Source organism: Accipiter gentilis, chromosome 8 (genome assembly GCF_929443795.1).
Source record: "Accipiter gentilis chromosome 8, bAccGen1.1, whole genome shotgun sequence".
NCBI lineage: Eukaryota > Metazoa > Chordata > Aves > Accipitriformes > Accipitridae > Astur > Astur gentilis.
This window is the reverse complement of record NC_064887.1, coordinates 32,140,696-32,167,745: the sequence shown is the minus strand read 5'-3', so window position 1 is coordinate 32,167,745 and position 27,050 is coordinate 32,140,696. Positions and strand designations below refer to the sequence as shown.

The 27,050-nt window shown below is 44.6% G+C and overlaps 1 protein-coding gene across 1 annotated transcript in view; it reads right to left on the bottom strand.

The window, feature by feature from the left end:
* The window catches only part of COLGALT2 (collagen beta(1-O)galactosyltransferase 2), a 57,295-nt gene that overhangs the window by 11,309 nt on the left and 18,936 nt on the right, over positions 1-27,050 (bottom strand). The window contains exons 2-5 of the mRNA XM_049808924.1: positions 8,824-8,934; positions 7,211-7,328; positions 6,327-6,461; positions 1,652-1,856 (exon numbers count right to left, since the gene is read on the bottom strand). Coding sequence (XP_049664881.1) covers positions 1,652-1,856; positions 6,327-6,461; positions 7,211-7,328; positions 8,824-8,934 — 569 coding nt within the window. The remainder of the gene's footprint in view (positions 1-1,651; positions 1,857-6,326; positions 6,462-7,210; positions 7,329-8,823; positions 8,935-27,050) is intronic.

Sequence of the window (27,050 nt, the reverse complement as noted above, 5' to 3'; positions counted from 1 at the left end):
AGCTCTTTCTGCCTCTCCTCTACCATTCATCTGTCGCATTTGATGCCCCTCATCCTCTCTTAGCTGAGTTTTAAAAAGCCCTACTTAGTCTGCCAAGACAATGCCATCTTTTTCAATGATGTCAAGAACTTCAAACCAGAAACATCACTAAAAGGAAACCTACAAACAGCTGGTGGCTGCTGTGCTGGTCTGGAAATGGTGGGAAAGGCAGTCTTCTCAGCCTGTCTCTTCTACAGAAACAGCTGCCAACAACACCACTTCACTTTCTCTCTGCTTGTCTGTCGCCCAAGAACAGCCCTTCCTTCTCAGCCTAACTTTGCCTCTTTTACAAACAGAAGACAGGCAACACCAACTGCACATCACTCAGAGAACCCACAAACAACTTTTCCCTAATTCACCTCAGTAAGCCAGCAAACCAGTCATGAAGTTCTGAACAGAAGTGCATTTCATTGGTGCTGCTGAGGTTTCATCAGTCTCTTTTTTCCTTATAAGGCCCCAAACTTTCCCCTATTCAGCACAGCAGGGCAAAGAACAATAGAGATGGCCATTACAACCATATTCTTCCCAGAAGCCCCTTTCAGCTCTGACACCACTACACACAGGTCTGCCACCCAGGACTTTGGTAGAGACAGAATACCCACCAGATCCACTCTCCAAAAATAAATGGGACTAAACATCCTCACCACAAGTACATGCAGCAGTATCAGCACTATCATGCCCTTAAGAGACAGTGATTTCTCTGAGACACTGGGAGCTCTCTGTAAACATCAACAGGCATTCCAGACAAAGGAAGAGGACACTGAGGTTGCGATTTGGCCTGAAAGGACCCCTGTATTTCAGGTTTAACTGAAATCCTCCCACTGACCGGTAGAAACTGATCCCAGTATCAGCTGGAGTGGTACACATTTTCTCTCTGCTGTGCCTCAAGGATCTCAAGGCAGCTCAGTGCTCGACTGGTTCTCCCAAAGCACCAATGATACAATGTCAAGTATACAGAGATTTTACTGCTCACACACCAGCTCTAACCTCCTCTTGCCTGCAACAGATTTCCTCTCAGCACAGCCCACAGACTCACATCATTCCCCTGAAAGTTGCACTGATTTTGCTTTCCAAAAAAAACCCCCCAAAACCCAAAACAAAACCCCCCTACCTCTCAGACAATTCCTGCTGAGCTGCCATGAAGTGAAGCCTCATCAGCACTTTGGGTAAGCAACTTGGTTTTTGTTTTCCACAAGGGCTGCTACATTTAAGAAAGAGTCTCTTGCCCTCACCCCCTTCTTCATGGATCTCCTAGAAGTGGTGACTTCAGATACCTTACCTACAGCCTTCAGAATACCTTCCCCTCTCACAGCATTCACCTGTGTTCACTACTGTCTTGCTGTGACACAAATCAAGGGTGGATGGCACACATTTTGTCTCTGAAACACTGTCCCCATCCCAAGAACAGCTCCTGTGTCCTTTGAAGCTAGCTGCAAAACTCCATTGCCAGTCACTTGCTGCTTGTTATCCCTGACCAGACCCAAATGAGGAAAGGGAACAGGGTCTTGACTCACCACAGAAGCCAACATAGGACTTTTGGGCCTGTGAACTCAAAGTAGAGGTCTGCATGTCTCTGCTAGTGAATTCTCCCCAGCAAAGGCTCCAGACATACCTGCTTGGCGACTGGAGAAGGCAAAGACCATGATATCATCAAAGCTCCAGGTGTAGTCCTGGTGTGGGGGGTAGAACACCAGCTTGGTGGAGGCCTCTTTCCTCAAGTCAATGAGGAACGTGGAATGAATCATCGGGACAGCAAAACAGCCTGTCCTCTTCCATTCCCGAATCAGGGGATAATCCAAGGTCCTTTTGTAATAGCCCTGCAATCACAATGAGGGGGCTGCTGGTTACAAGAGATTTCTGTTTCATAGATGCTCCTTAGCAAAAGCTGTCACCCTTAGCCCTCCGTAGCAGAGATGGATCAGTGCTCAATTCTCAGATTTTTAAGTGTCTCCCATTTGGAAAGGGCTCAGTTGAGTATTTAGAAACAATCTCCATCACAAAAGTTAAAGCTTGACATTCTCTTTCCTTTTTAGCAGCTATTGGAAACCCAAGCCTTTCCATTGCAAAATTCCCTTGCAATAGAGCGTCAAACCTCAGACTGTTTTCTCCCGGCTCTTTGAAAACAATTTTTGCACATAGACTCTCAGGTCTGATCCTGGAAGCTGCTGAGCATCCAAGACATCCTCTATGTGCAACAGGCACAAAGGACATTCAGTGTCTCATAGAATAGGACCTGCAAATTATTTCTGACCATAACTTAAAAAAAAAAAATCATTTGCTTCACTGCAGAAAAGGCAACATCTCAGTCTCCATCAGCTGTGTAAGAATCCCTGCTTCCTCCATCCCAGGGCAAGCAGGTTTAATACTGACTCCTGAGCTCTCCCCACAGAGTCTGTCTGGGGGAGGCACTTCAGTCAGCTCATTTCTCTGTAACCACAAATTTGCTAGGCTTCCAGCACTGTGGGTGCAACATCCGTGTTGTACAGCTCACATCTGGTTTTGCAGGTGCAATATGTCTAAAGCTATCAGATTTGGAAATAAATACACTGAATTCCTCCAGAAAGAAGATCCTAACACAGCAATTAGACACCCAGGCGCAGCTGATGGTTGAATCCAGAGCAGATTCTGGTCTTTACAGAAATGATGAGTCACTAAAATACATTAAAGTTACTTCTGCGTTATATTTTCCATGAGCATCCTAGCAACAGCGGAGCAAATCACTGCAGAACCACTTTACCCTGTTTTTGTGTAGAAGCATGGCGTGGTGCATTTGTCTATTTGTGTATCTGTTGAACATCCTCTCTGTCCTTTAGATACCTTCTAAGCATACTATGAGGACTAGGTATCTGAAGGACAGAGCCGGTCTGATTTTCATGAAAAGGAGCAAGTGGGCAGAGACCTTACTAGCATTCCCACCAAAGTAAGGGTTAAGATATTCAGCCTTTGACAGACATCCGAGAATGCCCACAGGTGAAAGATGCTGGAAACTAATCTTTCCTCCTCCAGTCACTCACTATGGGGTTTTGGGGCTCTTCACTGCTCATAAACCATGTGTAGTCAAGAAAGACTCCAACTTGTCAGCACTATTGCCATGCTCTCCTATGAAGGTTAGCTTTATGACAACTAAATGTTAAGCTGTCTGGAGCTGGGTTTGGCTTGCTGTTGCTCAGTGCTGAGTGTTTCAGGATGTGCTCCAGCTGTTACTCCATCCCCAAGTCCCCAGGGAGAGCAAGGCTGAGAGCACAAAGCTGTGGGACTGTGAGCACAGAAACAAGAAGCAGCAACTAAGAGAAAAGAAGAAGGGAAAAAAAAAAAAAAAAGTGGGAACTTTCCTTTTCATTTGACCAGTTTTTTTCACCAAATTCTGCAAGATGCATTTGCTGCTAGTTTTTTCCCCTCTCCTTTTCTCAGCTAACACTGGTAGTGATGGAAATTTACTACTGGAGAGGTAACGCTAGGGCCAGGGCCAAGGCTGGTGCACACAGGCAGAGATCCACTTCAGCTTGTGGAGCAATGCTGATTTATATCAGTGGAAAACCTGGCTGTCTCAGGACCTAACCTTAAAAACTTAAGGGACAATGCCTTCGCCATGATGTTTATATCTCCATTTTAAAACAAAACCTGAAACATGTAAACACCACTACCCCCGCCTTTCCTTATCTATATATTTGCTTCCCAAGAATTTGGGAAGTTCAAGGCCTTTTCCTGCTATTTTTAATCAATTAGTTAGTCTGAACTGTGGAACTCCTTGCCATAAGATGGTGTGGATGGCCCAAAAAATAATTAAAAAAAAAAGATTCAGACAGTGATTTCTGTAAAGAAAACCAAAAAAACAACCAAAGAAAAAAATCACTGAGAGCTTTAAAGACAAAGACCTTCCTCAAGAAATCAAAGAGAAGGAGATTGTCAGAGGAGAAAAAATATTTTGGGGAGGTATCATTCACTTACTTGTTTGCCGTGTTCTACTGCCTAGGCATCTGCTAGTAACTGCTGCTACGAGATGGACCTTTGGTTCGACCCAGTACAGTTGTTAAATTTTCACCCTGCCTGTGGTCCCTACTTGTGTCCTTGATAACACTGGGAAGGAAGAATGATTTTTTTACACCAGGTAAATAGAAGAAAGGGGGAATGGAGTTTGCTCTTCGTTTCACTCCAGCAATAATGACAACAGTTAGTATCCGGTTAGCTCTACAGAATAAATCAAGATGGCAGGGAAGGGCAGGACAATAGAGCATCTCTAAAGTACTCCTATTCACATGCCCTGGGGAAGCTCAAAGATGTATGTGCAGCTCAAGCTTAAACACAGTTGTCTGTGCAGTAAGGCAAGCTTGTCTTTATGAAGAAGGAAACACAAGACTCAGGCATGGAAGTAAAAAGGAAATCCTGAAGCTTTCCAGGGCCATCGTGGGCAAAAAGGGAAACTTCTCAAGAGAACAAAAACCCTCTTCCTATTCTAGGAGACGTGCAGCTTGGTATCCTGCCTCCTCAAAGTAGGACAAAACACATGCCAGCAGCAGACCAGAGAACAGGTCAAAAAGCTGATCTCATTATTGAGGCTTACCTGGGAGAAAAAAACATTAACTACAGTCCCCATTGCAGCCTGAATGTCTTAGAAAGCCTATTTAGAGCTTAATCAAGAACATTTCAAAGGAAAAGAGTAAAAAAAGGCAAAAAATGACTGTGAGAATATATCTGTCCTTCTATATATTTGATTCTCTTACTAAAATCCTTTTATGGACAAGGTGATTGTACTCGGTTTGGCTGGGAGGCAGTTAATTTTCTTCATAGCAGCCCATATGGAGCTGTGGTTTAGACAGGTGACCAAAACAGTGTTGATAACACATGGATGTTTTAGCTGCTGCTGAACAGTCCTTGCACAGTATCAACGCCTTCTCTGTTTCTCATTCTGCCCCCCACAAGCAAGTATGCTGGGTGTGGGCAAGAGGCTGGGAAGGGACACAGCTGGGACAGCTCACCCAAACTGACCAAAGTGATTTTCCATACCGTGTAACATCATGCTCAGCAATAACGCTGCTGGGGGAGCTTTTCCAAAGCAGCCAGCGCTCAGGGAATGGTTGGGCAATGGTCTCCTGGTGATGAGTGACTGATTTTGCATCACTTGTTTGTTTGGGTTATTTTTTCCCCCCTTCACTTATTAAACTGCCTTTATCTCAACCCATGAGGGTTGCTTTTGGGTTTGGTTGGGGTTGGGGTTTGGTGGGTTTTTTTCCTGCTTTTGCCACTCCAATTTGCTCCCCCATCCCGCTGGGCAGGAGTGAGAAAGCGACTGGGTGGGGTCTTACCTACCAGCCAGGGTCAACACACCACAGTGATGTGGGGCAGCTTGTAAAGTGACAGCTCCACCCCGTTCTGGCTCTAAAAATAATGCTGTTTCTACTAGACAACATCTTTATATCTGATACTTTCTGCAGTATATGTGATTTGAGAAAGTAACAGGAAATTAATTTCTAGGCTCAGCACTTTTGTTCCTTTACACCAGTACCCTTTACATACACACCTCAGCATACACACTCCCTGCAAGGCAAAGGGTGTTGTCCGACTACATAAATTTGTTCATATGTGAGAAAAATAACCTATACACAATGGAGAGCTGTAGAAAGAAAAGCAAATTCCTCTCAGATTAGCGTCGCTATACAGGAAAGCTAGTCTAAAATTATGTACCAAGAGTTTTAAGGCCATTACACAAACTTATGGAACAACCTCAAATAAATTTTGGTGTGTATATCAGTATTTTTTATGTAGTTAGTGGGATTGTATCACTTCCCAGGACTTTTGGCTAGGCAAGATCAGCTTCCTCCATACTCAGCTTTTTTTTAAGCGAGGAATCTCAGATAAGGAAGCAAGTTTCAGCTATGTGCCTGCACACCCAATGCGGAACATGTATTGCTTTGCTCATACCTACAGCTCAGTTAGAAAACAAAGCCTGAAAAACATTTATAGACTGCAATGTCCTCTCTACCCTTATTCCCAGATTCCCTATAAACATATGGACCTCTCCCAAAGATACCCACCCAAGATTTGGGATGCTGTCACTGAGAGAGGCGCAAGCTGAGATGACCGCATGACACCACTATCCTCAGTACATGCTAACACCACCTCTGCATGCCTCAGCTACAGCAGCGTCTTTTCAGAAGAAGGACACTACAGAAGCAGGTGGGAAAGCCCATAGAACAGAAACAATGCCCACTGCTTCACTGACACAAGGCAGGAGGCCTTTGAAAACATAGCTTGCCCAGTCACCCAACACTGTTCACGTGGTCACTTGCCTGGGGGGTGATGCCACACCAGAAGTTTGAGTAGAGAGAGCGAGACTCAAGCATTGGTGCCACCAATGTCTTGTTTTCTGCTATCATCAGGTTCAGGGTTTGTGGGTTGGTCAGTAAATTATCTGCATCAATAAACTAGAGAAGAGGGTAAGAGAAAAAAGAAATTTGTTATTAGATAAAATGATATGCTTCCCCTGACACTTTCTTGGGAACAAGGCAGCCAGAGGCACGAGGTATTGGCAAAAACCACAGAGCTGGTGGTTTTAATACCACAGGACATATGGCTGTTATGGGTGAACCCCACGGGGGTTGCCCCTGCACCACAGCTGTGGGATGGGAAAAGATATGGAGCTTCCCTCTGACTCCACAGAACGTTACTCCAGCACAGGGGCAAGGGAGCTGTGAGGGAAAATAACACTGCTGAAAATTCAGGGCAGGTTTATTTTTTGAAAAGGATCAAGAAGACTCTTAAAAACTGGCCTCACACCCTTGCCTTGTTCAGAGGCTGGGAACACCGTCATTAGCTGCTGCTGTAGTCACCAAAGGCACACATCTTTCCACAACTGTTGTGCAAAACTATTTCCCTTACATTTCATCGATAACAAGTGGGGTTTCAATCTCGAGGACCCTCGCAGGTACCTAACCACCACCAGGACTATATTCAATCCTGACCCCTGTGGAAAAAGCCTTGGGTTTACCCAGGGACTTATCTTTCTAGCTGCAAAGCCTCTTGCTCATCAGACCAAGAAATGACACACAGCATCTCACCGCAAAGAGCTTTGCCTTTAGATGGAGAAGAAACTTTCTGGCAGACCCAAGTATCAGAGTGACTACCTGAAAAGCTTTTGCCTGAGGACAGTTAATAAATCAAACCTTGCATTTACCAGGATGTAGTCTGACCACTTCTCTCGTGCAGCACGCAGGGCAGCCTGTCGGAGTTTCATCACATGAGTGAATCGGGAGCTTGGCCAATGTTTTGGCCCAATTTCTTCTGGGTAAGACCTAGCAAAGAAAAAAAAAGTGACTACAACCCACGTCTGGGCCCTATTACACTAGTCCAAAAAAAAAAAAAAAAAAAAAAGTTCCCTTGCTGCCTTCTTTCCAAAAGAAAAACAGTGTTAGAGTCACCTCAGGCAACCCAGGAGAGGTTTTGAGGGAGAATGATTCCAAGTTTCGTGCTGGCATGTGTAGACAGGGCACTGGAGAACAAGCAGGGCTGCACCATTTCCTGCCGACCAAGCGGCCACAAGCAAAACAGCACTATCAAAACCAGGAGTTTCTTCCACAGCAGCAGGCTCTCACCTGATGTAAGCAGAGGTTACCCCACCGAAGTGAACTGAAGCTGATTTACCTCATCTGACCCTCTGGTAGAAATTCATCTGTCCTCTGCTAGCCTTTAAGTTTAAGACTGTAAATGCAGCTTCCTTAAGCCCAGTAGAATCAACAAAGCTGAGGATGTGAAGATGAAGGCAATTTGGGTTCCCTTGGGGTCTGGGCATTATTAGTAACTGTTAACACATCCCAATAACAGCTCTTTAATCTACAAACACCCAACCCCATGAGCCCACTCACACGAGCAAAGTTATGTGCACGTCTCTGTTTTCAGGATCAGGTCCAAAAGCAAATGCTTTATAACAAAGATGGGAGGAAACTTAGGGACAGACCCCTGTGTGGAATAAAAATTCAGGACTTTGAAACAGTGCCAGCATAAGCCAGTGAAGGAGTTAAGAACTTCAAAAACTTTTAACAGAATTTAAAGCCACGTTTGACAGGATTAAGAAAACTCATTCCAATTAAGGATTAGAAAAGTCAATAAAACAAGCATTCCCTGTGGGTTTGTACCACAAATGCCCCACCACTGCACTGAGGACCTTGAAAATAAAAGCAAGGCTAAAGAAAGGGGAAACAGATATACTTTTCCCTGATGGAAGAAATAGAAAACAGAACAAAACAGCTGATCTTAAAATAAATAAATAAATAGAATAAAGCAATAAAAACCCAACACACCTAACATAATATTTCAAAGCAATGATCCTACAAGTCATGCAAAGGCATAATATACTGAATTAAATCTAGTTCTCTGGCTCAGAACTTACTGAATATTTGATGTCTTGGACAGAACTTTCAGAGACACTATGGGAATGGGTTATGGTTTCTCTGCTTCCTTGCAAATAAAGAATGACAGTTTTTATTCCCTGTAGCTTTTGATGTGATTTGTTTACCATGCAAAGAGAGCAGCTGTAGATGCTAAATAACTGAATGGAAAATTCTCTGAAGTTCTGCATGAGTTGCTTCACTGAAGTCAGAGACCTTTTTATGGGTTCCATAAGAACACAATTTTAATGGGACAGACCCCAAAACCCACCACCACCACCCACCCCCCCTTACATTTTAATGCTTGGACATTTAGTACATCTCCTGATTTGAAAACAGAAAATCTAGGAAATTTGACATATACACCAAACAGCTTCGGTCAGCCCCTCACTGCAGTACTCACTGGGGGTCTTCCATCGGCCTCCACTCCACATCATGGTAGAGGTTCTGCACATTCTTCAGCCACTCCCTAAGGATTGCTGTGGTGTTATCAACATTGTGGTCAGTGGCCACCCTGGGAAAACGAGAGCACAAAGGAAGCCTGTTAACCCAAGATTTAGGTTCTTTGCCTTTTCCCAGCTGGTAAATGAGTCAAACAGAGGCAGAACTATTTCTTACTGGCACATCCAGCTCCTGGCAGAACTCAGCACAGCTCCACAGATGTGCAAGCCCTTGCTAAGGCACACAGCAGAGCCCCACTTCCCCACCGAGGCAGAACACCCCCTTAATGCAGGCGTGCTTGCGCACCCCTCCCCTCTCACTGATCTCCTCCTGCCTCACAGGAATTACAGCAGCTTTATCATCAAGCGGATACAGGACTGAACTCTCTGTTCAGTTCATCCACTGGCAAAGACAAGGTAGGCCATCTCAAGACGAATGGCCCAAAGTAAGGAACCGCAAAGGTCCTGTCTCTAGAAGTACCAGGATTTTTTGCTCTGCTTGCTTTATCACCCTGCAAGCCCGCCTTTTAAGATGCACAGCCCTGCTGTGGGCACGCAAACACTGCTGCCTCACCCTATGGCCCAGGAATCACTTGTGCCAGGATCGGAGGCTCTGCTAAGAGACTGAGAGGAGCCCCCCGCTAACACACCTCTAGCAGAGCAAAGGAACACGTCACTCGCTGCTCTACAACATGGATAACTATAACCAAGGCCTAGAAAGCCACTTGCCTCCGATTTGCAACCTGCAATTAGCACAGCCTGTCACAACTTCCCTGTGCACGGCCAAGCTGAGCACGGAGGTGGCAGGGGAAGGCAGGGATGCTCCACATACACCAGGACCAGCATCAGACCTCCTTCCCCCCACCCTGCTATAGCCAGCAAGCGAGGCTGAGGCTCTGAGAGAGACAGCTTGCTTTCTTACTGTTTCTTGACACAGAGGTTACAAGTTTGTGAAAACACAGAGAGGAGCTTTGTGCAGATGCTGTGTTTTCTTAAAGCACTGCAGTAGCACTCAGTCCCAAACAATGGAGTGGGAGAAACCTGTCTGCTCCCCCTATGGCCTCTGCCATCCTCCTTGAAAGCAGCATCTGAAGAATGTTGTTTTTCCTCAGGGTTGAGTAGTATAGCTGCACAAAGTGGAACAGGATGCACAAATCCACGTCTCTGACAGTAATCATGTGGAAAGGCTCCCAAAGGAGCCACAAGCCCGTCTCCTCCTGGGATCCTCAAGCCTTTGGGTTACAGGGCAAGCAAGCCAAGTTGCATCCCAGCCGCTCCTTTCCAGCAAGCATTTCCCTAGGACCAGGACTTTGCACATCCAACACCTGGCCACTCACATGGTCATGGCAGATCCCACAGCAAATTCCCTTAAGTGAAAGGGCTGCTCATTTTTCCTGGCCGGAAGGCAGGAAAGCACAGCCCCGTGGTAGGGAACAGCTTGTGCAGCCACAGCTCAGCAAGCTCTGCTGAGAATTTACAGTCCCTTTATATTCCTCTCGGAGTATAAATACTCCCAAAAGGTCCCATGGATAAGCAACGACAGAGTGAAACACATCCTTAAGGGCAGGGCACTGGAAGGCCATGCTAAGCCCCCATCAACTGCTATAAATTGCCTGTTTTGTCCTTCAGCTCCAGAGACCCAAAGGCACTTCCCACAGCATCCTCTACCCTAGTTGAAGCCAGAGATACCTCTAGTTAGGGGAGGGCACACGGAACAGAGAAAGGGGGCATGTCCCAAACCCTAGAGCCACTTCAAGCTATTTCAGGAAAATACCTCTGCCCCAAGTCATCATATGATCCTCCAGATGAGAATCAGGGTATGAACCCTTTCTAGTTCATGCAACTGGAAGATTTCATTCTCATGGGGATTAGCCTGCTTTAAATTAAAAAAAGAATCAAGAATTCAGGTTTTAAGTTTATTTATAATCAGAAGAACACAATCACTTAAGGACAGGAAGCTTATTTGTTGAATATTTATTCCTGTCTATTAAAACAATAAATAATAAAAGTTCAGCAAGTGAATAGAGGCTGGTTTCTTTGTTATTAACTGCTCTCCTATCACAGCACAAGGCTGGGTTTAGTCATAACTTCAGGGTTTGCTTCAGACCAAGACCCAGGGTCAAACTGCACTGTAGATCTAGTTTGCAAAAATGTTTAACTGGACTAAAACAGTCATAGTGCTGACTTGGTAGAACAGACTAAGTCAAACTTGCTCAATGTATTTTATGGACTGCAGCTCATCCACTCAAGCCCCTATTTCAGCACACATGCTTGGGCCTCCACAGCCACGGCGCAATTCGCTAGCCTTGTTCTGCTTTCCTCCCACACTCCAGCTGCACAGACAGTGAACAACAGCTCCAAAATTCCTAAAATACCAGAGAACTGTGAAAACGGCTTTATGTTCATGGTCATCACTGGAGTTGCAGTGGCACCAAGAAGCTCCTGCTATACAGTGGGACCACACTGCAGTTAAGCATCACACAAAACAAGCAAAGATGATGGTGGCCACCCTGAAGAACATCAGAGTCCATCTTACACCATACTCTTTGCCAGGTCCAGGCTAGTTTTAAGGATCCTGCAAACCCTTAAAGTAAGCACATAACTCCCACAGGGTCAGTTCCATGTGCCCGTTTCCCTCAGCAAGCCTCACTGCAGTCCTTCTAACCTCACATAAATCAATGAGGATGTGCGGAGGGGTTTGCTACGGTCTGGGGAGGGAAAGGGGAAGCTTCAGCTCTGTACACGTCAAATTAGTCTCAGTGTTATGCTGGCTGCTCCCTTGTCTCAGCCAGGAGATTCTTCTCCATTCAGGTCTGCGCACACACAAGCCCAAAATGTATTAGTGAGGGAGCTGTTTGCAGGGATGTGCAATGGAGACCCAAAGTTCACAAATGAAACACAATTTCCCTGACAAAAAAGAAGTTAAAATGTAGAGTCATTCAACCTCAGAGAAAACTATTAACATGATAGACGGCTGTTTCCTCAATTGCTCAGCGTTGCTTCATTAAGCCCAAAACTTTGACTAGAAGAAACCTTAAAGTTGAGAAAGACAGTGGTTGACAGAGTTACTGCAGCTCTGCCCTCAAAAGCTAGCTGCCCTCAATAGGTAGCCCTTCTTTGCTTCCCCAGGCAAGCCAAAGGGGCCGAAGGATGCTCTTCCTGTCATGTCTTTGTCTCCAGTTCCTGTAAGGTCAGACCACACAAGTTTTACTGCATGGACACACCACCACCCTGAGAGAAGGGCACAGCACACCGAAGACTACTACTGCCTGATCTTGCCCTCCGCAAAGGGCTGCCTAGGGAAAGAGTTTCCCAAGAGTCAATCAGACCCTCCATGCCTGGGGTTCTCCATCCTCCTCCTGGTAGGGCAGTACGCCCTCGACAAAATCCACTCTGGAAGACCCCAACAGCTAACATCCTCCAGACAGAAGTGAGACACAGGGATGGGAGCCTAGAGGAATCTCTACATCTACCCACGAGGGAACTGCTAGAAGAAAGATGGTATTTTACTGCTCAGGCTGTAATGGTGTTATGTAGAAGGTAAATTCACATCCCAGTAGACCTTTATGAAGACATTGATGAGACAAAGCTCTGGCACAAAGAAAGGACTGCTGCCTCCAGGACTATCCACCCAGCAGCATTTCTAAGCCCAAAAGTTCTCAAAGGCAATAAAGTTTGTCACGCCCTGGATGAAACATGCCCTATGACTAGCAATTTGGCAAACCTTTGTTTTTCCAGCTTTGAGCCTCAAAAAAAAACCCCAACCAAAAAAAAACCCCAAACAACCCAAGCCATTCCCAAAAGCAATTTTCACTATTAATTTCAGAACAATTCACATTTAAGATCAAACAAAATCAACACTTACTCCTACTGTAATATCTGAACCAGTCCACCTATCCTCCCCCCAAAAATAGCAGCTATGGTGTTTGCAATACCGCTGTATGGAAAAACAGGCACATACTTCCCCCTCCCCCCCTTTTTTTTAAATGACAACCCCTGCACAAGAAAAACAGGAAATAAAAATGTGAGCAGGACTTCCCACTGGCAGCAAAAGGTCCTCAAACCATAAGAGGGAGATCAGGATGTTCCCCATTATAAGCACTTCTTCTTTAATACACAGTTTGTAGGACTTCAAGAAGCTGAGCACACAGTTAAAATTTCAGTGCTCTAACTCAGATGGATGGACCAGTTAGACTCTGTTCATTCTTGCTCCATTTTCAAGATGCTAAGGCCATCTCTGCTGCAGATCTCACCACCACCACTGGTAGTCTGCTTGCCCATGGTGCACATCTCCCCGGTTCTGGAAAACTGACTGTCCTTTCCCTGGGTGATGACAGTCAGGAAAGGACGAGACACGCAGACAGAGCAGTCAACATTTGTGCCATGTCTGGTACAATGAGACAAGGCCATGGGAATAGACTGTTCCATGTGATAAACTGAGGGTAAGGTGGCATCACAAGGAGGACACTTTGCTGGCAGTGTCCTGTGCTGGCTCTTCTTGGAAAAGACCTACAGTAGGTGAGGTAAAGCAGTACCTCCAATACCTGCAGAAAACCAATTTCAGTCTGCCCAAACTCCTCCAACAACAGTGCTAGTGAAGAGGGGCAGCACAGGTGAACATGTCTTCTCTGCATGTCGCACAAATAAGTTTGATGGTGAGGGCCCACCACAGAAGAGGTGTTATCACCTCTCCTCACTTGCTTGTCCTGGAAAAGTGTTTTTACTACATCCTCGGATCCTTACCGGTCCACGGCATGCACTTGATAGGGTAAGGAGACTGGATCACCTTAACCCAGCTCCACTTAGCTCACAAGAACACAGCTTAGCAGTTCACGAGGCCCTTAGACTAAGGCAGTGCCTAGATTTTTTTTGTGTATTTTTTGAAAGCAAGTCAGTGAGCACAGTACTATTATTTGAGTTTGAGTCTATCAGCATTATTCTTGGCCTGGCATCAGGTTTAAATCAAGTTTTTTGAGTGGATCAGTTTGAAACATTTGTGCCATCAAGACCAAGCAGAAGCTACAAGAAGATGTGCCAAGTGCAAGGCCACAGGAAGAGGAGAGGTGAGCTGGCTGCAAAGGAGTACAATTCTTACGCATCATTCTCCAACATCTCATCACCCTCATGGTCTCATCATCTTCATGGCTCTCTGCTGGACTTACTCACGCTTCTTAACATCTTTCTTCACCAAGGTGGCTCAAAACCAGAGGCAGTATTGCAGATGAGATCAAACAAGTGCCTAGCAAAAGGGGAATAACCCCTCCCCTTGATCTTCTGGCTTACTTCTGTTCACGCTACCCAGGACGCAGCTGATCTTTGCTACCAGGGCACACCACTGGCTCACATTCAGGTTGCTGTCCACTATGGGTCCATAGGTCCCCTGAGGCCTTTTCAGCAGAGCTGCTCCCCAGCCTGCATCACTGCAAAGGGTTCTTCCTTCCCAGGTGCAGGACCTGATGAAGTTCAAGAGATTCCCTGCAGGCAACTCAGAGCTCAAAGCCAACACACTCTGTCTGCAACTAGTAATTGGGGGAGAAGACTTAAACAGTGGGTTTCTCTCAAAAGAGACAGGTTACGTTAATGACATTTGCACTAAAAAGGAGGCAACTTCAGGTTCAAGAGCTGATTAACAATGTCTAGAATTTAATTACAGAAAAAAGGTCTTCTGCAAGATTTACAACCTAAAGCCTGTGCAACACAATCAGGAAAGACTGGTGGAGTGACAAGGAAAAATATTACATTCCTACCACTCTTTTCAGAAAAGAAAGTTTAATAAATTAAACTGGAACAGACCTCCAGATGGACACTCCTATTCCAGTAACATGGCAGCTTTTTCCACTCAGATTTAAACCCATTTCCAATAAATAGAAGGTAAATTTTAGAAAAGTTTGAGTGAGAACGTTCATATAGGGGCTTATGCCGGCATAACTATAACCACTTCAATATTTACTTTGGCTTTAACCAGTAGTCTTACCATGGACACAAGCCCTCATTGTCCATTCTCAGCAAAGTACCCCCTTCCCAAAAAAACTCAAGTACCATGAATAGTGAAAAAGTAAGCGCAACATTAAGAGCCTACTGTTTTAATTAAGTAACATGTGAGTAGCAGCATACGAGGAAAACTGCTCCTTTCACAAACTGCTCATATTTTTAGCCTGATAATGTCTCCTCAAACTGTATTTGCAAGAGGGAGTTAATTTAGGCTGTAATGGTTATCCTCCTCTTTTTCTCCCCAAAAAAGGAAAAAAAAAAAAAAAAAAAAATCACCCTTTTTTACTTCTTCACATCCCAGTCTGCTCTCCCAAGCTATTCACAGTTTATTTACCTCAGGCACTGGGTCAGAGGAGAAAATTAGAAAATTTTCCCCTTCACCATCTGTATAGGAAAAGTACTACAGGACAAAACCAACACTGTGTGCCTCTGGCTTGTCAGAATATGGGTCACATTGTAACACAAGTTGTGGGAAACTCTACAGCCAGGGCCCTGCAGTAATTTTCCTACTGAGTTTAACATTTACCAACTCTTCCCTTTGGCAAACAGGTAGGGAGGGAGGGCTTTGAACAGGGGTGAGTACTTCACATTCAAGAAGCGTATACTGCAAAGCAGAGTCACAACTGGAGGCAGCTAGCGTTCAAAAACAAAAGCTATAAGGAGGATCCTTTCCCTTTCTGTCAGTGTTTTGAACACTGTAGGGGTTGAGGAGGGTGTTGGGTTCTCCCTTTACTTCTATGAGAGTCAAACGCAGACACCCAGGCTCAAGCAGGCCCTTCTCATCGCTTTGCCAAGCACCTACCATGGATGACAATGGTCAGGATGCTGCTGATGGTTGGGGTTGCATCGAGAATGGCTCACACGAAGAGGACGTCCATGGCTTTCCAGGGCTCCTGCTGCTTCTGTATGCTGCAGGACTCTGTTGGGTGTGTAAGCAAGTCCCAGAAAACCCCAGAGATATCCATATTAGCTGTCTCCCTTGGTTCCTCTCTGCCTGCAGCCAGGGGTTCAATTTACCCACGAGGCTTGCTACGGGAAGTAGTCCAATACTGAGTTCCACTGAAACAAGAGCCATAGGTTGGCCACATGCCCTAAACCCACAGGGTCTCGTCCAAAGTGAAGCCCAAAGTCTATGGAAAGCCTGTTAGTAGATCACTCCTAACAACTGTAGCATACAAACTGGTGACAAAAGCACCAGTAGCTCACCTTGGCCATCTTCCACAGAACAAAGCAGCAATAAAGCGTTCAGAGAGAGGTTGCATCTCAAAACAGTGATGGAGGAAGCATATTTCTGTATGCTGTGTTCCATAACTGTACTAACAGAGGTGCCCAAATACTCACGTTGGACCCTGAACCCCTCCATGCCCTCACACATTTGAGGCAGTGAGACAGAATGGGGAGGAGTTCACCCACGGAGCCCCATCTTTCCTGTTTTATTAGAGATAACACAGACTCATGGGGAATACAGCAGTTCAGGTCCAGCTCTTACTGTTTGTTAAAAGTTTGGCAAGGCTACTTAACCTGCCACCTTCCAGCTTATCAAGAAATGCTGAATTCTATAGTTATTCCTAAGAAAGTTACCTCCCACAAGCATAAACCCTCATCAGGAATCTGGCTAGTCTCGGGTCTCTGGAGGAGCCTTGGATACAAAAAAGTGCTGTCACCAAATGGCTTGGTCTTTGAGTCATCAGACCTGTGTCCCCCACTCTTGCTATGAGGGTTACAGCCAAAGCTGGCCCCACCAGATGCTTTGAGAGGGAAAAGCTCAGCCCTCAAAGCAGGACTCAGCATGTTTGTAACAACCTTCTGCCCCAAGCTAGCAGCAACAGGGCACCACACAGGGAGTTTCCCCGATGCTCTGGGGAAACAACAGGGATTTCAAACCCTAGAGCATTAGAAAAGCCATACTACTTCATCCGGTGCTAGCCATTACTAACAAGTTGCTACAACAGTCCAAGGTTTTTTACCACAGCACTAATGACACGTGATGAACGGAGCACAGTATGTGAATTTTAACAGCTTAAGTTGAACTAAAGAGAAAGCAAAACTAGGGAAGGCAGCAAGGTTCTTCTAGCTTTGTAAGGCTCACTACAGGCCTCCGAATTGTTTGGATCCTGCAGCAAAAACCTTCAGCTTTCAGTCACTTTGGGCAGCTCAAAGAGCTCCCTGATCTGAGTGGAGAACTGAGCTCAGTGTCACACAGGCTATCCTGACTGATGACTGTGCTTATTCTGGGTGTGAATTCAGCCCTGCCAAAAGTAACAAAAAATAAAATCCAGCAATGGAGTCTTAATATGAGTCAAATACAAATTTGGATTTAGATTTCCCAAAACAAGTGGTAAATAAAGTAACAGACGAGTCATTTCTCCCTGTCTTTTTGTTTGAATGCTGCCAGACTTAGAAAACCAATCCAAAACATAAACACCAACAAACTGGCAGTTTCCACTGTGAAGCAGTGATGAATTACCTTGACTAGGAAAAAGTGCAGCTGGGAGAGACTGGAAGAGAAGGTATGGATGCTTAAGGGGAGGAGAAAAAATTCAAAACAAGACGAATGCAAAACACTTCTGAACCCAGTGACAGGAAGTCTGCCAAGGCAGTGAAGAACTACCAGAAAGCAGCTGCACCATTGCAATGGCCTGAGACAATGCTTTTGTAGCTATGGCTCTATCCCCTTCCCCCTGAGGACCACAGCACACTACCCACCCCAAAGCAGCTGGCTTTTACTTCCTCGAGCATGGCTTGATGCACAAGTAAGGAGCTGTTCAGCACACAGTTGGACAGTTTACCCCCACTTCCCAAACTCCAGTGTTTTATTTCAGCTGTGAAAATGTCCCTCTTTACCACAGAGAAGCAAGTGGAGTTGTTACTATTGACGACTTCTATGTTCTCCTGCTCAGGATCTTCCCAAAAATGCAGCAAACCAAGCAGGGCTCACTATACCTTTTCAAGCACTCCCCCACCAACAGGCAGGTATGGCTCTTGTTCACCCAGCACTGAGGAGACTCATTTAATAAACAATTTTCTTTTAATTAGAAACACTCTGTTGCTTTGTAGATATTTGTGCTGCTCACTGGACTGCCAGCCCTACCTTGCATCTATTAATGTGAGATTTGACACCTCAAATCTCACAGAAATCAATGGGATCAGAGGATAACACATCATGAGACACCACCAAGCTAGCTCACAACAACGCAGTTCAGAGGCTGTGAACAGATTTAAACCTTCCTTGGCACCACTTATTTTAGCACAATTATGCTCACACACTTCATTAATAAGGCCTGAACATTCAGGCCCAAGTTCAAAGAACTGTTCAAGCATTTAAACAAGTTACTAAAATCTTAATGTATGCGTAAGACTTTTTGGCTTCATAGGGGCTTGGCATTTGTTGTAGGGTTTTCCTTAATTAAGGACAGACTTTTGGAAGTACCTTCTTTTGTTTTTTTAATTATTTTAACTTGGTCCTCAAGATGTCAGCTCCCAGCAAGAGAGGCAGTCTGAGCCCAGATCGGTGGCAAGGAGTTGTGTGGGAGCGTGGAGCCAGTAACAAGAGCAGTGACACTCTCCAGGCTGGGCAGCTGTACAAGAACAGGACCTCACAGTACAAGAATGCAACAAATGCGTCTCTTCTCTGACTCTTTCCCGGGGCCCTTCAGCAGCTTGTGGATAACGTATATTGCTGGCAGCAGCCGTGATTTTAAAACCTTCAATGATCTTCCAAGCCCAAGTGAGAGAATGATTCACAGATGTATGTAAGTATGTACATACATTCATATGCACCAGGATCTTCACTAATTCCACACCACCTCAAGAAATCTCTCTCTTTCTTGTCTCACTCCCCAAGATCCTCAGGTTGTCTCTGATAGTACAGTGCCGTGACAGGTATGTGCTTAAGCCCAGTGGGCACAGACACAATGGGGGAATCAACATCTCCCCAGAAAAGCCATCAGGCTAGGGCTTCTTATGGCTGCCTCATGCCAACAGTCAAAAATCCATGTTTAACAGCTTCTCTGGCGTCTGTGCAAAGGGAATTCTCTTGCAGTGCAAAGGAGGTTCCTGCCACTTCAATCCCAAGCCCTGTCTTCGTCTTGCTTTAGTTCTCCCTGTGGTCGCCCCACTGCAGACAAAGCTTTAAAAGAAACAAAAAACCATCTGCATCTGGCCTTGTGAATATTTCCAAGCAGACTTGGCTTCTAGGGAACAACTCCCCTAAGGAAAGCCCAGGAAATATCACACGCACAGGATCAGGGCTGTGACTAGCCTCTGAAATCAGTTTGCTCAAATGAGGAATTAATTGCAACAGTTCTGTAATTTCTGAAGGGATAGCTTGTTCCCACAAATACTAATTGAGACACCAGCTAATGCAGCTGTTCAAGATTAATGAAAGTGTGTAAGCCACTGGGAAGGAACACTGGTATTTAGAAATATTCTTGGCTCTGGTAACAAAAAATGGATAGGTTTTAAAGGGCAGAACCTGCTCGCGTTTAGGTGCTCAGTACCACTGATTTTTCAATGGGCACACTGAATACAGGCCCATACCACATTACCAAGGGTTCCCCAAATTAGAAAGATCTGAAAAGCTCTCAGTCTCTGTACCAAGCTTGCAGAAGAATGAGTGCAAGGCTCCCACAGTCTGCTTTGCCTCCAGTAAGAAGACTTGTATCAGGGACCACTAGACGTCCAGTATTGGAGAGAAAGGCAGACCCAAGTCATTCCACTCAGTGGCTTACTTTTTTAATTTAGGTCTGGTTTGTTGTTTTTTGTTGTTTTTTTTCTTTTCCCCAAAAGTTATAACCATGCCCTACAAGCATCAGTAAGCACACAGTGTCTGCCCTCCAGCCCCCATGCCACCCAACGAGAGCTTTCACCTGGAGGAATATCTCACACTATTTACAGCTCTACATATACAATATTGAGATTTTCAGAATGTAAAAGTAGGTTTTGTGACATGCCAGGAAAGAAAAGCTAATATCTCTCTACATCTTCCTTTACCTTTCCCTGAACCTCACCTCCTTTCCAAGCTTACATCAAAGGTCATAAGCTTGCCTTTATTACTGCAAACCCAGATCTCCCTTTTGCTGACATACTGTAGTACTGGTATGGATCGACAGACTTCTTTTCCTTTGAAGCAGGCAAAGAATAATGGAATACTTATTTCAGGATTACACCAACCTGGAAAGAACAGGATTAGCTGAACATAACCAAGTTATGTGGTTGAGACAGGTACACTCCATTCTTCCAAAGTGTTTAAGAATGTACCTTTCTAGACAAGACATTTTTAGGTACTCTTGACCTAAAATATGAAATATGACTTCCTTTCCATTATGAATGGATTTTCATTTTAATCATGTCCTACAAGACTTAAAGTAATTTTAGCACACATAGAAACACTTTTTATTGTAATCCAAATACTGTACAATTGAATGGCTACAAATAAAAGTGAGTTTTCATCACTTGCCCGGTGCAGGCTGACAGAAACTATGTAAGAAAATAGGAAATGGAAACAGAATATTTTAAACCATGTTGTTAATTAGGAGGAGTTCAAGCAGTGATAAGAAACACACCAAGCTAATTCTGGAGCACAGGAAAATTCAGGTTTTTTACCAGTTGTGAATCTGCTCTGTGATCTGGAAACTGGCAGGACGTTTTGTGTGACACTAGAGTGAGTTTTATACAATAACTGACCCTTGCATGTGAAAACTTTGCTGATTTGCAACAATAAAGACATTCTTCCCAAAGGTTTTCAGCCAGCTTTTCTCTGAGGCCATAGGAAATATAAAATAGGAACACAATGATTTGCATCTCAAACCAGAACAAGACAGAGGAAGAACTCAATGACTGCTAGTAACAGTGCTCTCTGAGATGAACCCCAAATTTAGCATTTAGAGAAGAGGTCTGCTTCAAAGTACGGAAGAACCACAAGAGAAATACAAGAACAGGCCATAAACTGTTCTTCCTACAAGCAAAGTGGCAAAGGATGCTTGGCTATCCAGAAAGCTTTTGCCTCTGGAAAGAGAAAAATAGATATGTTTAGAAAGGCAGGAGATGCTCAAAGTTAAGTAGTCACTGAAAATCAACAGTATTTCCTATTTTCACATCAGACTCCCTGGACCTTCCAGCCTGATGCAAACATCACTGAAATACAGAGATTTCTTTCACCTGCAATGACCTTCAGATTACAGCTCACCAGCCTTCTCATGTTTGAGGAAAGTCATTCACTCTATTCAGTAGTTTACAATTTTCATTTATCTTTCCAAAAGTGTAAGCTTTCCCTTCAAGCAGCTGTGGAGGTGGAGCATAAGTAATAAAGACATGTCACTGTCACATATCAGTAAGTCCCTAGACTGCGCTCATTTTCAAATCAGACTTTCTCCTATTGAAAGCACAGGTATAAACTCAATGTAACCAAACTGCTGGGACTCCCACTAGCACATGAAACAGGACTGCCAGACTGGACAAAGACAAGCTGTGCTGTGCTAAGCGCTCTCAGCGTCCTGCAGACTTTCTGCGAGTGACATACAGGCTTTGAACTGATAATCAGCTAGGGGGCAAGGAACACACCCCAGCAAGAATGAAAGAGCCATCAGGCAAACACGATGATGAGAGTCCCCGATACCCCTGAACTACAAGTACATACCTCCCGTCACTTGGTCACCCTCTAGCCTGGTTTAAACAAACCAGGGCTGCTCTACAGCAAAGTCATTACTTTTTGTTAGCAATCTGTCAACAAGACCCCTGTGCAGACCAGGCAATAGGACTGCTGCCCCAATGCATCTATTTGAAGTCAACTCTGCATTCAGGGCTGGCTGATTTCCACCCAGACCCTGCACCTCTCCAGTGGACCAGGAATTCCTTTGCTGTTTCTGCAGGCTGAATAGGACTGTCAACAGGACAACAGCACCAAGCCTTTTAGACCTAGTCTCCGACAAGTTGCTACCTGCCTACATACTCAGGTGCACAGAGACATCACAAAGACAACCTCAACAGCAAAATATTTCATGTATGTACAGCAATTTCTGAAAAAATGTGGTGCAAATGCTAGGAGGTGTCTTCCAGTTCAGCAGGTCTGGAAGATTTTGAGGATTTAGGTACACACTCGCTGAGCAACAGCTTGCAAAATTCCACCTCTGTAGGCTTTTGGACAGTGGTTGTATTACAGTGCTCTGTACTAAACCTGCACAGCTTACTGGAGAACCTTGTGCTTTTCTGCAATCCTAGTGCCCACCTCCTAAGAAGGCTCCCTCAATCAACACCTGCAGAGAGTTAGAAAAAGCTGAGTCATATGTGTGCCCCATGGGTACACCTCCATTCCACCAGAAGCAACAATCTGTCTTTGCCCACAAAGGCTTAGAAAAGGGGAGTTACAGGCAGGAAGAAAGTCTGGGCTCAGCCACCATCCCAAGTTCAGGACTGCCCAAGTGCAACAGCCTCACCAAAGAGTATCCCAGTGGCAACAGCAGCAACTATGAGAAGTATCCTGTCAACTTCCAGAGGGCTGGGATTTTTTATCTTAGCACTCCTGGAGTATGCTGGCCTGGTGCAAAGTATTATATTTCTGTTGCACCATCCTATGGAAGTATCTAATCATGAAAGACACTGACACAGAGTGGAGGACACTCAGCATTTGGCTGAAGTACTCTTGGCCCTCTGCATAACCTGCCCTCCAACAGACAAGGGCCAGCCCTCAGCTCCTCTGTCTGCTGGCAATGTACACACTGGTATTCACTTACACCTTCCTTGTTCCAGCTCTGTGTGGCTTACTCGCAGTGTAGCTGTTGAGAGAAATGAGCTTGGCCAAGCCTACACTACAAATAAATCTCCTGGCCAATTTGCACTCAGAAATATGACTCTGCACTTCGCCTTCATGAAAGGACTCACTGTCTGGGCACGGAGAGGGCTGTGGTAGGAGCATGTACCAGATGAATAGATCATTAGAGACGCATGGAGAAATCCCAGCACTGCTGTCAAAGTGCAAAGTATTGTTGTCAAACGCACAACTCTCTCTTTGCCATGCTCTCTCACAGAGAGTTTTGCCAAGTTTAAAGGTTTAGACCCCAAGATAGAGCTCCAGGCTTGCCTTGCACAGGCAAAAGCAGTTACAACAATTTAATTAAGTTTTTCCTCATTGCTTATGCATGTGAATCTTTTTCCACCCTGATGATCTGTAATACAACCACCAGGAGTGGATGATACAGAATACAAAGACAAATCTAAACCCAGTCAGGAAGGGTAATTCCTTCCCTACTCCTAGAGCAGATCAATCTCAGGTACGTGAGTGTGTTGTACCAGGTATCAGACAAAGTTAGCAAGACTTTTTCAAAGGAATTCAATTTCAGGATGGCTCAAGAACAGCTGTTTTCAAACTGTGATCAGCAGACATCTGTGGATTATTTTCAGTTTGTTTGTGAAAGGTAACTTTAAAAAACCCCTATCATACATAAGCCAAAGTTTGCTATGCAGGCATCTGCACTCCCACAAGAAAAACGTGTTGGGTTTATGATCAGCTGACAGAATACCATTCCCCTTTCACTTGTGCTAGAAGGATCAGTACCAATGCCCTCATCAGAAACAATGCCCCCATATAAAACTTCACTGTGTGATCCCCAGCACAATCTCAGCAGGCAGCACAAAAAGCCATCTGTGCACTTCAAAACTCATATAACTTTTGACACTAACGGTAACTTGAGTTTATTCTTACAGTGCAAGATAACAGGATCAAGGCTGGCACAGGCACATAATAAATACTCCTGCTTTCCTGGGAGGGCTGTGAATTAACGGGTGCCTACAAGAAAACTGGGCAAGTGTAAGGATGATAAAACCCCAGGTGCTTATAACATTGAGTACAGCCACAAAGGAGTAGAAACACAAGTAAATTTCTTGGCTGCTTCTTCTACAGCCTCTATACTAGCAAGTCAGCATCCTTTGGGATGGAAAGCGTTAACACAGAATGTGCTTTTAAAATATGCCAGGAAGTACAGCAAGTAAAAGTCAACCAGGGAGCTGTAATAAATTTCTCACAAGGAGAAGAGTTGCCATGTTTTTTGTCTTGTACTTCACAAGAGATCCAGGCATTGACCTAGATCACAAGCAAATGGGAAGGCAAACTGGCCTTCCTCCTGCTGCCAGAGCACCTCCTCTTCCACAGATCACAAAGCACCAAGCCTTAGAGGGGTCCTAAGGGGCAACCAACTCCAGTGTTTCTGGAAGCACAACCTGTAAAAAGTATCAGTCTCAAGTCTGCAGGCCAGGGAAATGTCATCCTCACTTCTACAGCCAGAAGACATGTCAGTTAAAGGCTTTGTCTAGAGCACAGCATGAGGTGAGGCAAGCAAAAGGACTGATCTCTTCATCACCAGGCTGTGCTTAGGAGATGTCCAGCCTGCCTCCTCACAACACATCCCAGCACTGCTGGGCACCCCCAGGCCAGCCTGTACACCAAGAGCACAAACAAGAAGACACTGGTAGAAACCAGGAGAAAATCTGGCCTAAGAGCTCATAGCTCCAGATGAATACCGGAGACAGCACAGCTCTGCAGCTAGGACAGGAGCTTCGGATGCCATCTCACAGGCAAGCCGCATCGCAGCTGATACAGGATTTGCATTATTTTTCCCAACACTGCCATGTGCTGAGGTGTGTTCTTAGCCACTCAGGTGCATGGCTGGTGGGAAATGTCACAGCCCTCCAAGAAGTCACAGAGCTAACACCTCTCTCCACAAAGCAAAAGAGTTTCTGCTTTTTAAAACACTTCTGAATCTGACCCACAGTTTCAAAAAGAAGCAAAGAAACTTCAAAACACAATAGCAAAAATAAGCTGTGTACCAGATACTCCTGGAAAGACTGAGGCATGAAATCCACCCAGCACTACCTCCAGGTTCTTCCAAAGATATCCAAGGTGTTTACAACAGCTGCTGCTGATGGGAGCCACATGATGGAAGCTGAACACACAGCTAAAAAATGATCACAAAACGTATATCCCAAGATGTTGCTGCTTGCCATATGGTAAGGAAATGAAAGGACCTGATAGGTGCAGGCCAGGACAATCTGTCTTCAAGGTATGGCACGTGCACTGGCTTTGCAGTTTGCATTAACATTATAAAGAACCATACAGAAAAGGTAGTGCAGGAAAATTAAAAGTAAATAAATCAAACATTCAACATGGCTCCAACTGGTTAGCTACTGTCTCCAAATGATAAAATGGCAAATGGCTACAGAGCTTTCATCTCTGCAGTAGAGAAGAGGTTTTCCCAATCAGCAAAGTGACCACAGGAAGGAAATGTTTGGGAGTCAGGTTGTCTCTTTAGCTATTGTTCAGTACCCACATGTGGATAAGCCTACGTCTTACATTATATTGTACTCACTATTCAGTTTCCACCAGCACCCAACCATGGATAAGTTATACCAGGGGCCAGCCAGGGCTATGACCGAGATCTGGATGCAGTTTCTTCCACTGACACTCCACGACGTGGCATAGCTAAAGGCTAAAGCACCCTAGTTAGTCACAAGGTCAGAAATAAAAGATTTTTGCCTTTTCAGGGATTATCAGAGCTTCACAGAGTGCCCTTGAAAAGGAACATGGCCAGAAACACCCAAGTCATTTAAATTTCTGTATTCTGGGATCAGGAATGAGCAATAAAAAAGCAAAAGCAAAGTGTTAATGCTGGAGATACAACCAGCCTTTCCCACCCAGAATAAGCAACCTCCCCAAACAGTTTACTAGCCCAACTAATGCATAACCCCTGTGAACCTACAAGCTGAAGTTAATCATGCACAGCATCTAATGACATCAGACTGTACATTTCTCTTGATCTACTGCAAATTCACAGCAAACAAACATAGTGGGTTTAATTATCCTCTCACTGGCACAGGTTTCACTTGGCATAAAGGAGTTCATGCCAAATTCTGCTTTCACAAACGTTACACTAAACCTTACAGTCGTCAGGAAGTTATTTTAGAGTTAGACTTTGCTGAAGCCAGCATGGAACTTGAGACTTCATAATTTTGGCCCAGCCTTTCTCAAGTAGCCAGTCACACTGGAAAATGGAGGTTCTCTGAATTGCATGAAATGGTACGGTGCTTCAAAATAAATGGATTATGTCATATTTTCTGGCAAATGGCTGAAAATGTTTTATACATAATTAAGTAAGAGATTAGAAAAACAACCACTGCAGCCAAGCAGGAAAAAAAAATATTCAACTTTAACATATGAAGTAGAGAGTTTTCCTAGATGTCGGCTGTAATTTTGTCCATGGTATTTCAGATGAAGAAACAGCTGAAAAGATGACAACACCTCATATGCTGAGAGGGTTCTGAATATGGGGGAAAAAACCAAACAACACTTTGCTAGCATGAAATAGCCAACTTATCAATTAAAATTTTCTGAATTTCTAACAGAGACAGATTTTACAGCGTTCCTGCTTTGAATGGCTAAGTGTACTCATCTTCAACATACCTCTGGGAATTAGGCAATATGAATCAGACAGGTTAGAGGGCATGCCCAGAGGCCCCTGAAATCCACGGCAAAGGTCTCAACCTCCCCAGGCACTGCATTGAGGCAGCATTATAGCTTCATTTTACAGAGATGGAAACAAAAGCAAAGAGATTAATGGATTTTCACAAGCCACAAAAAAGGAGTGGGTGTCAGGGCTGGGAATGATAAAGCAAGCCTACAAGCCTTCCAAAATATACACTGAAATAAACTACATATATTCAGCTTTTGTAGAGCAGTTTACTTAACACTTTCACAGAGTATTTGTCAGACTAGTGGTAAATTTCTGGCCGTAGCAATCTCAAGAACAACTTTTCCTCTGTGTTGCTTTTAAGAAACTCTCACAAGCTCAAAGGCAAAGTCTCTCTTCCTATGCAGGTATTTTGTCTTCATCACTGAAAAAAAGCCCTGAGTGTTTGGAGATGGGGTTCTAGATTTATTTTTTAAATCAGTGAAGCACTCAGAGAAAACAAACAAACAAACAAACAAAAAAAACCCCAAACCCAAAACATCTCCAGGAATAGAAATACTTTGCACACACTTGTAAGAAACAAGTGGATGAATTCTACCCAGGAGCTGAGTCTGGGCAACTCCAGCCTGCACAGTGGTAAACATGACTTTATACTGTTGTGGTGTCTGAAAATTAGGCCCAAATCTGTTGAGTTCCTTGCTCAACAGACTGCTTCCTTTGCTGACCTGGTGATCTCTCCCCAG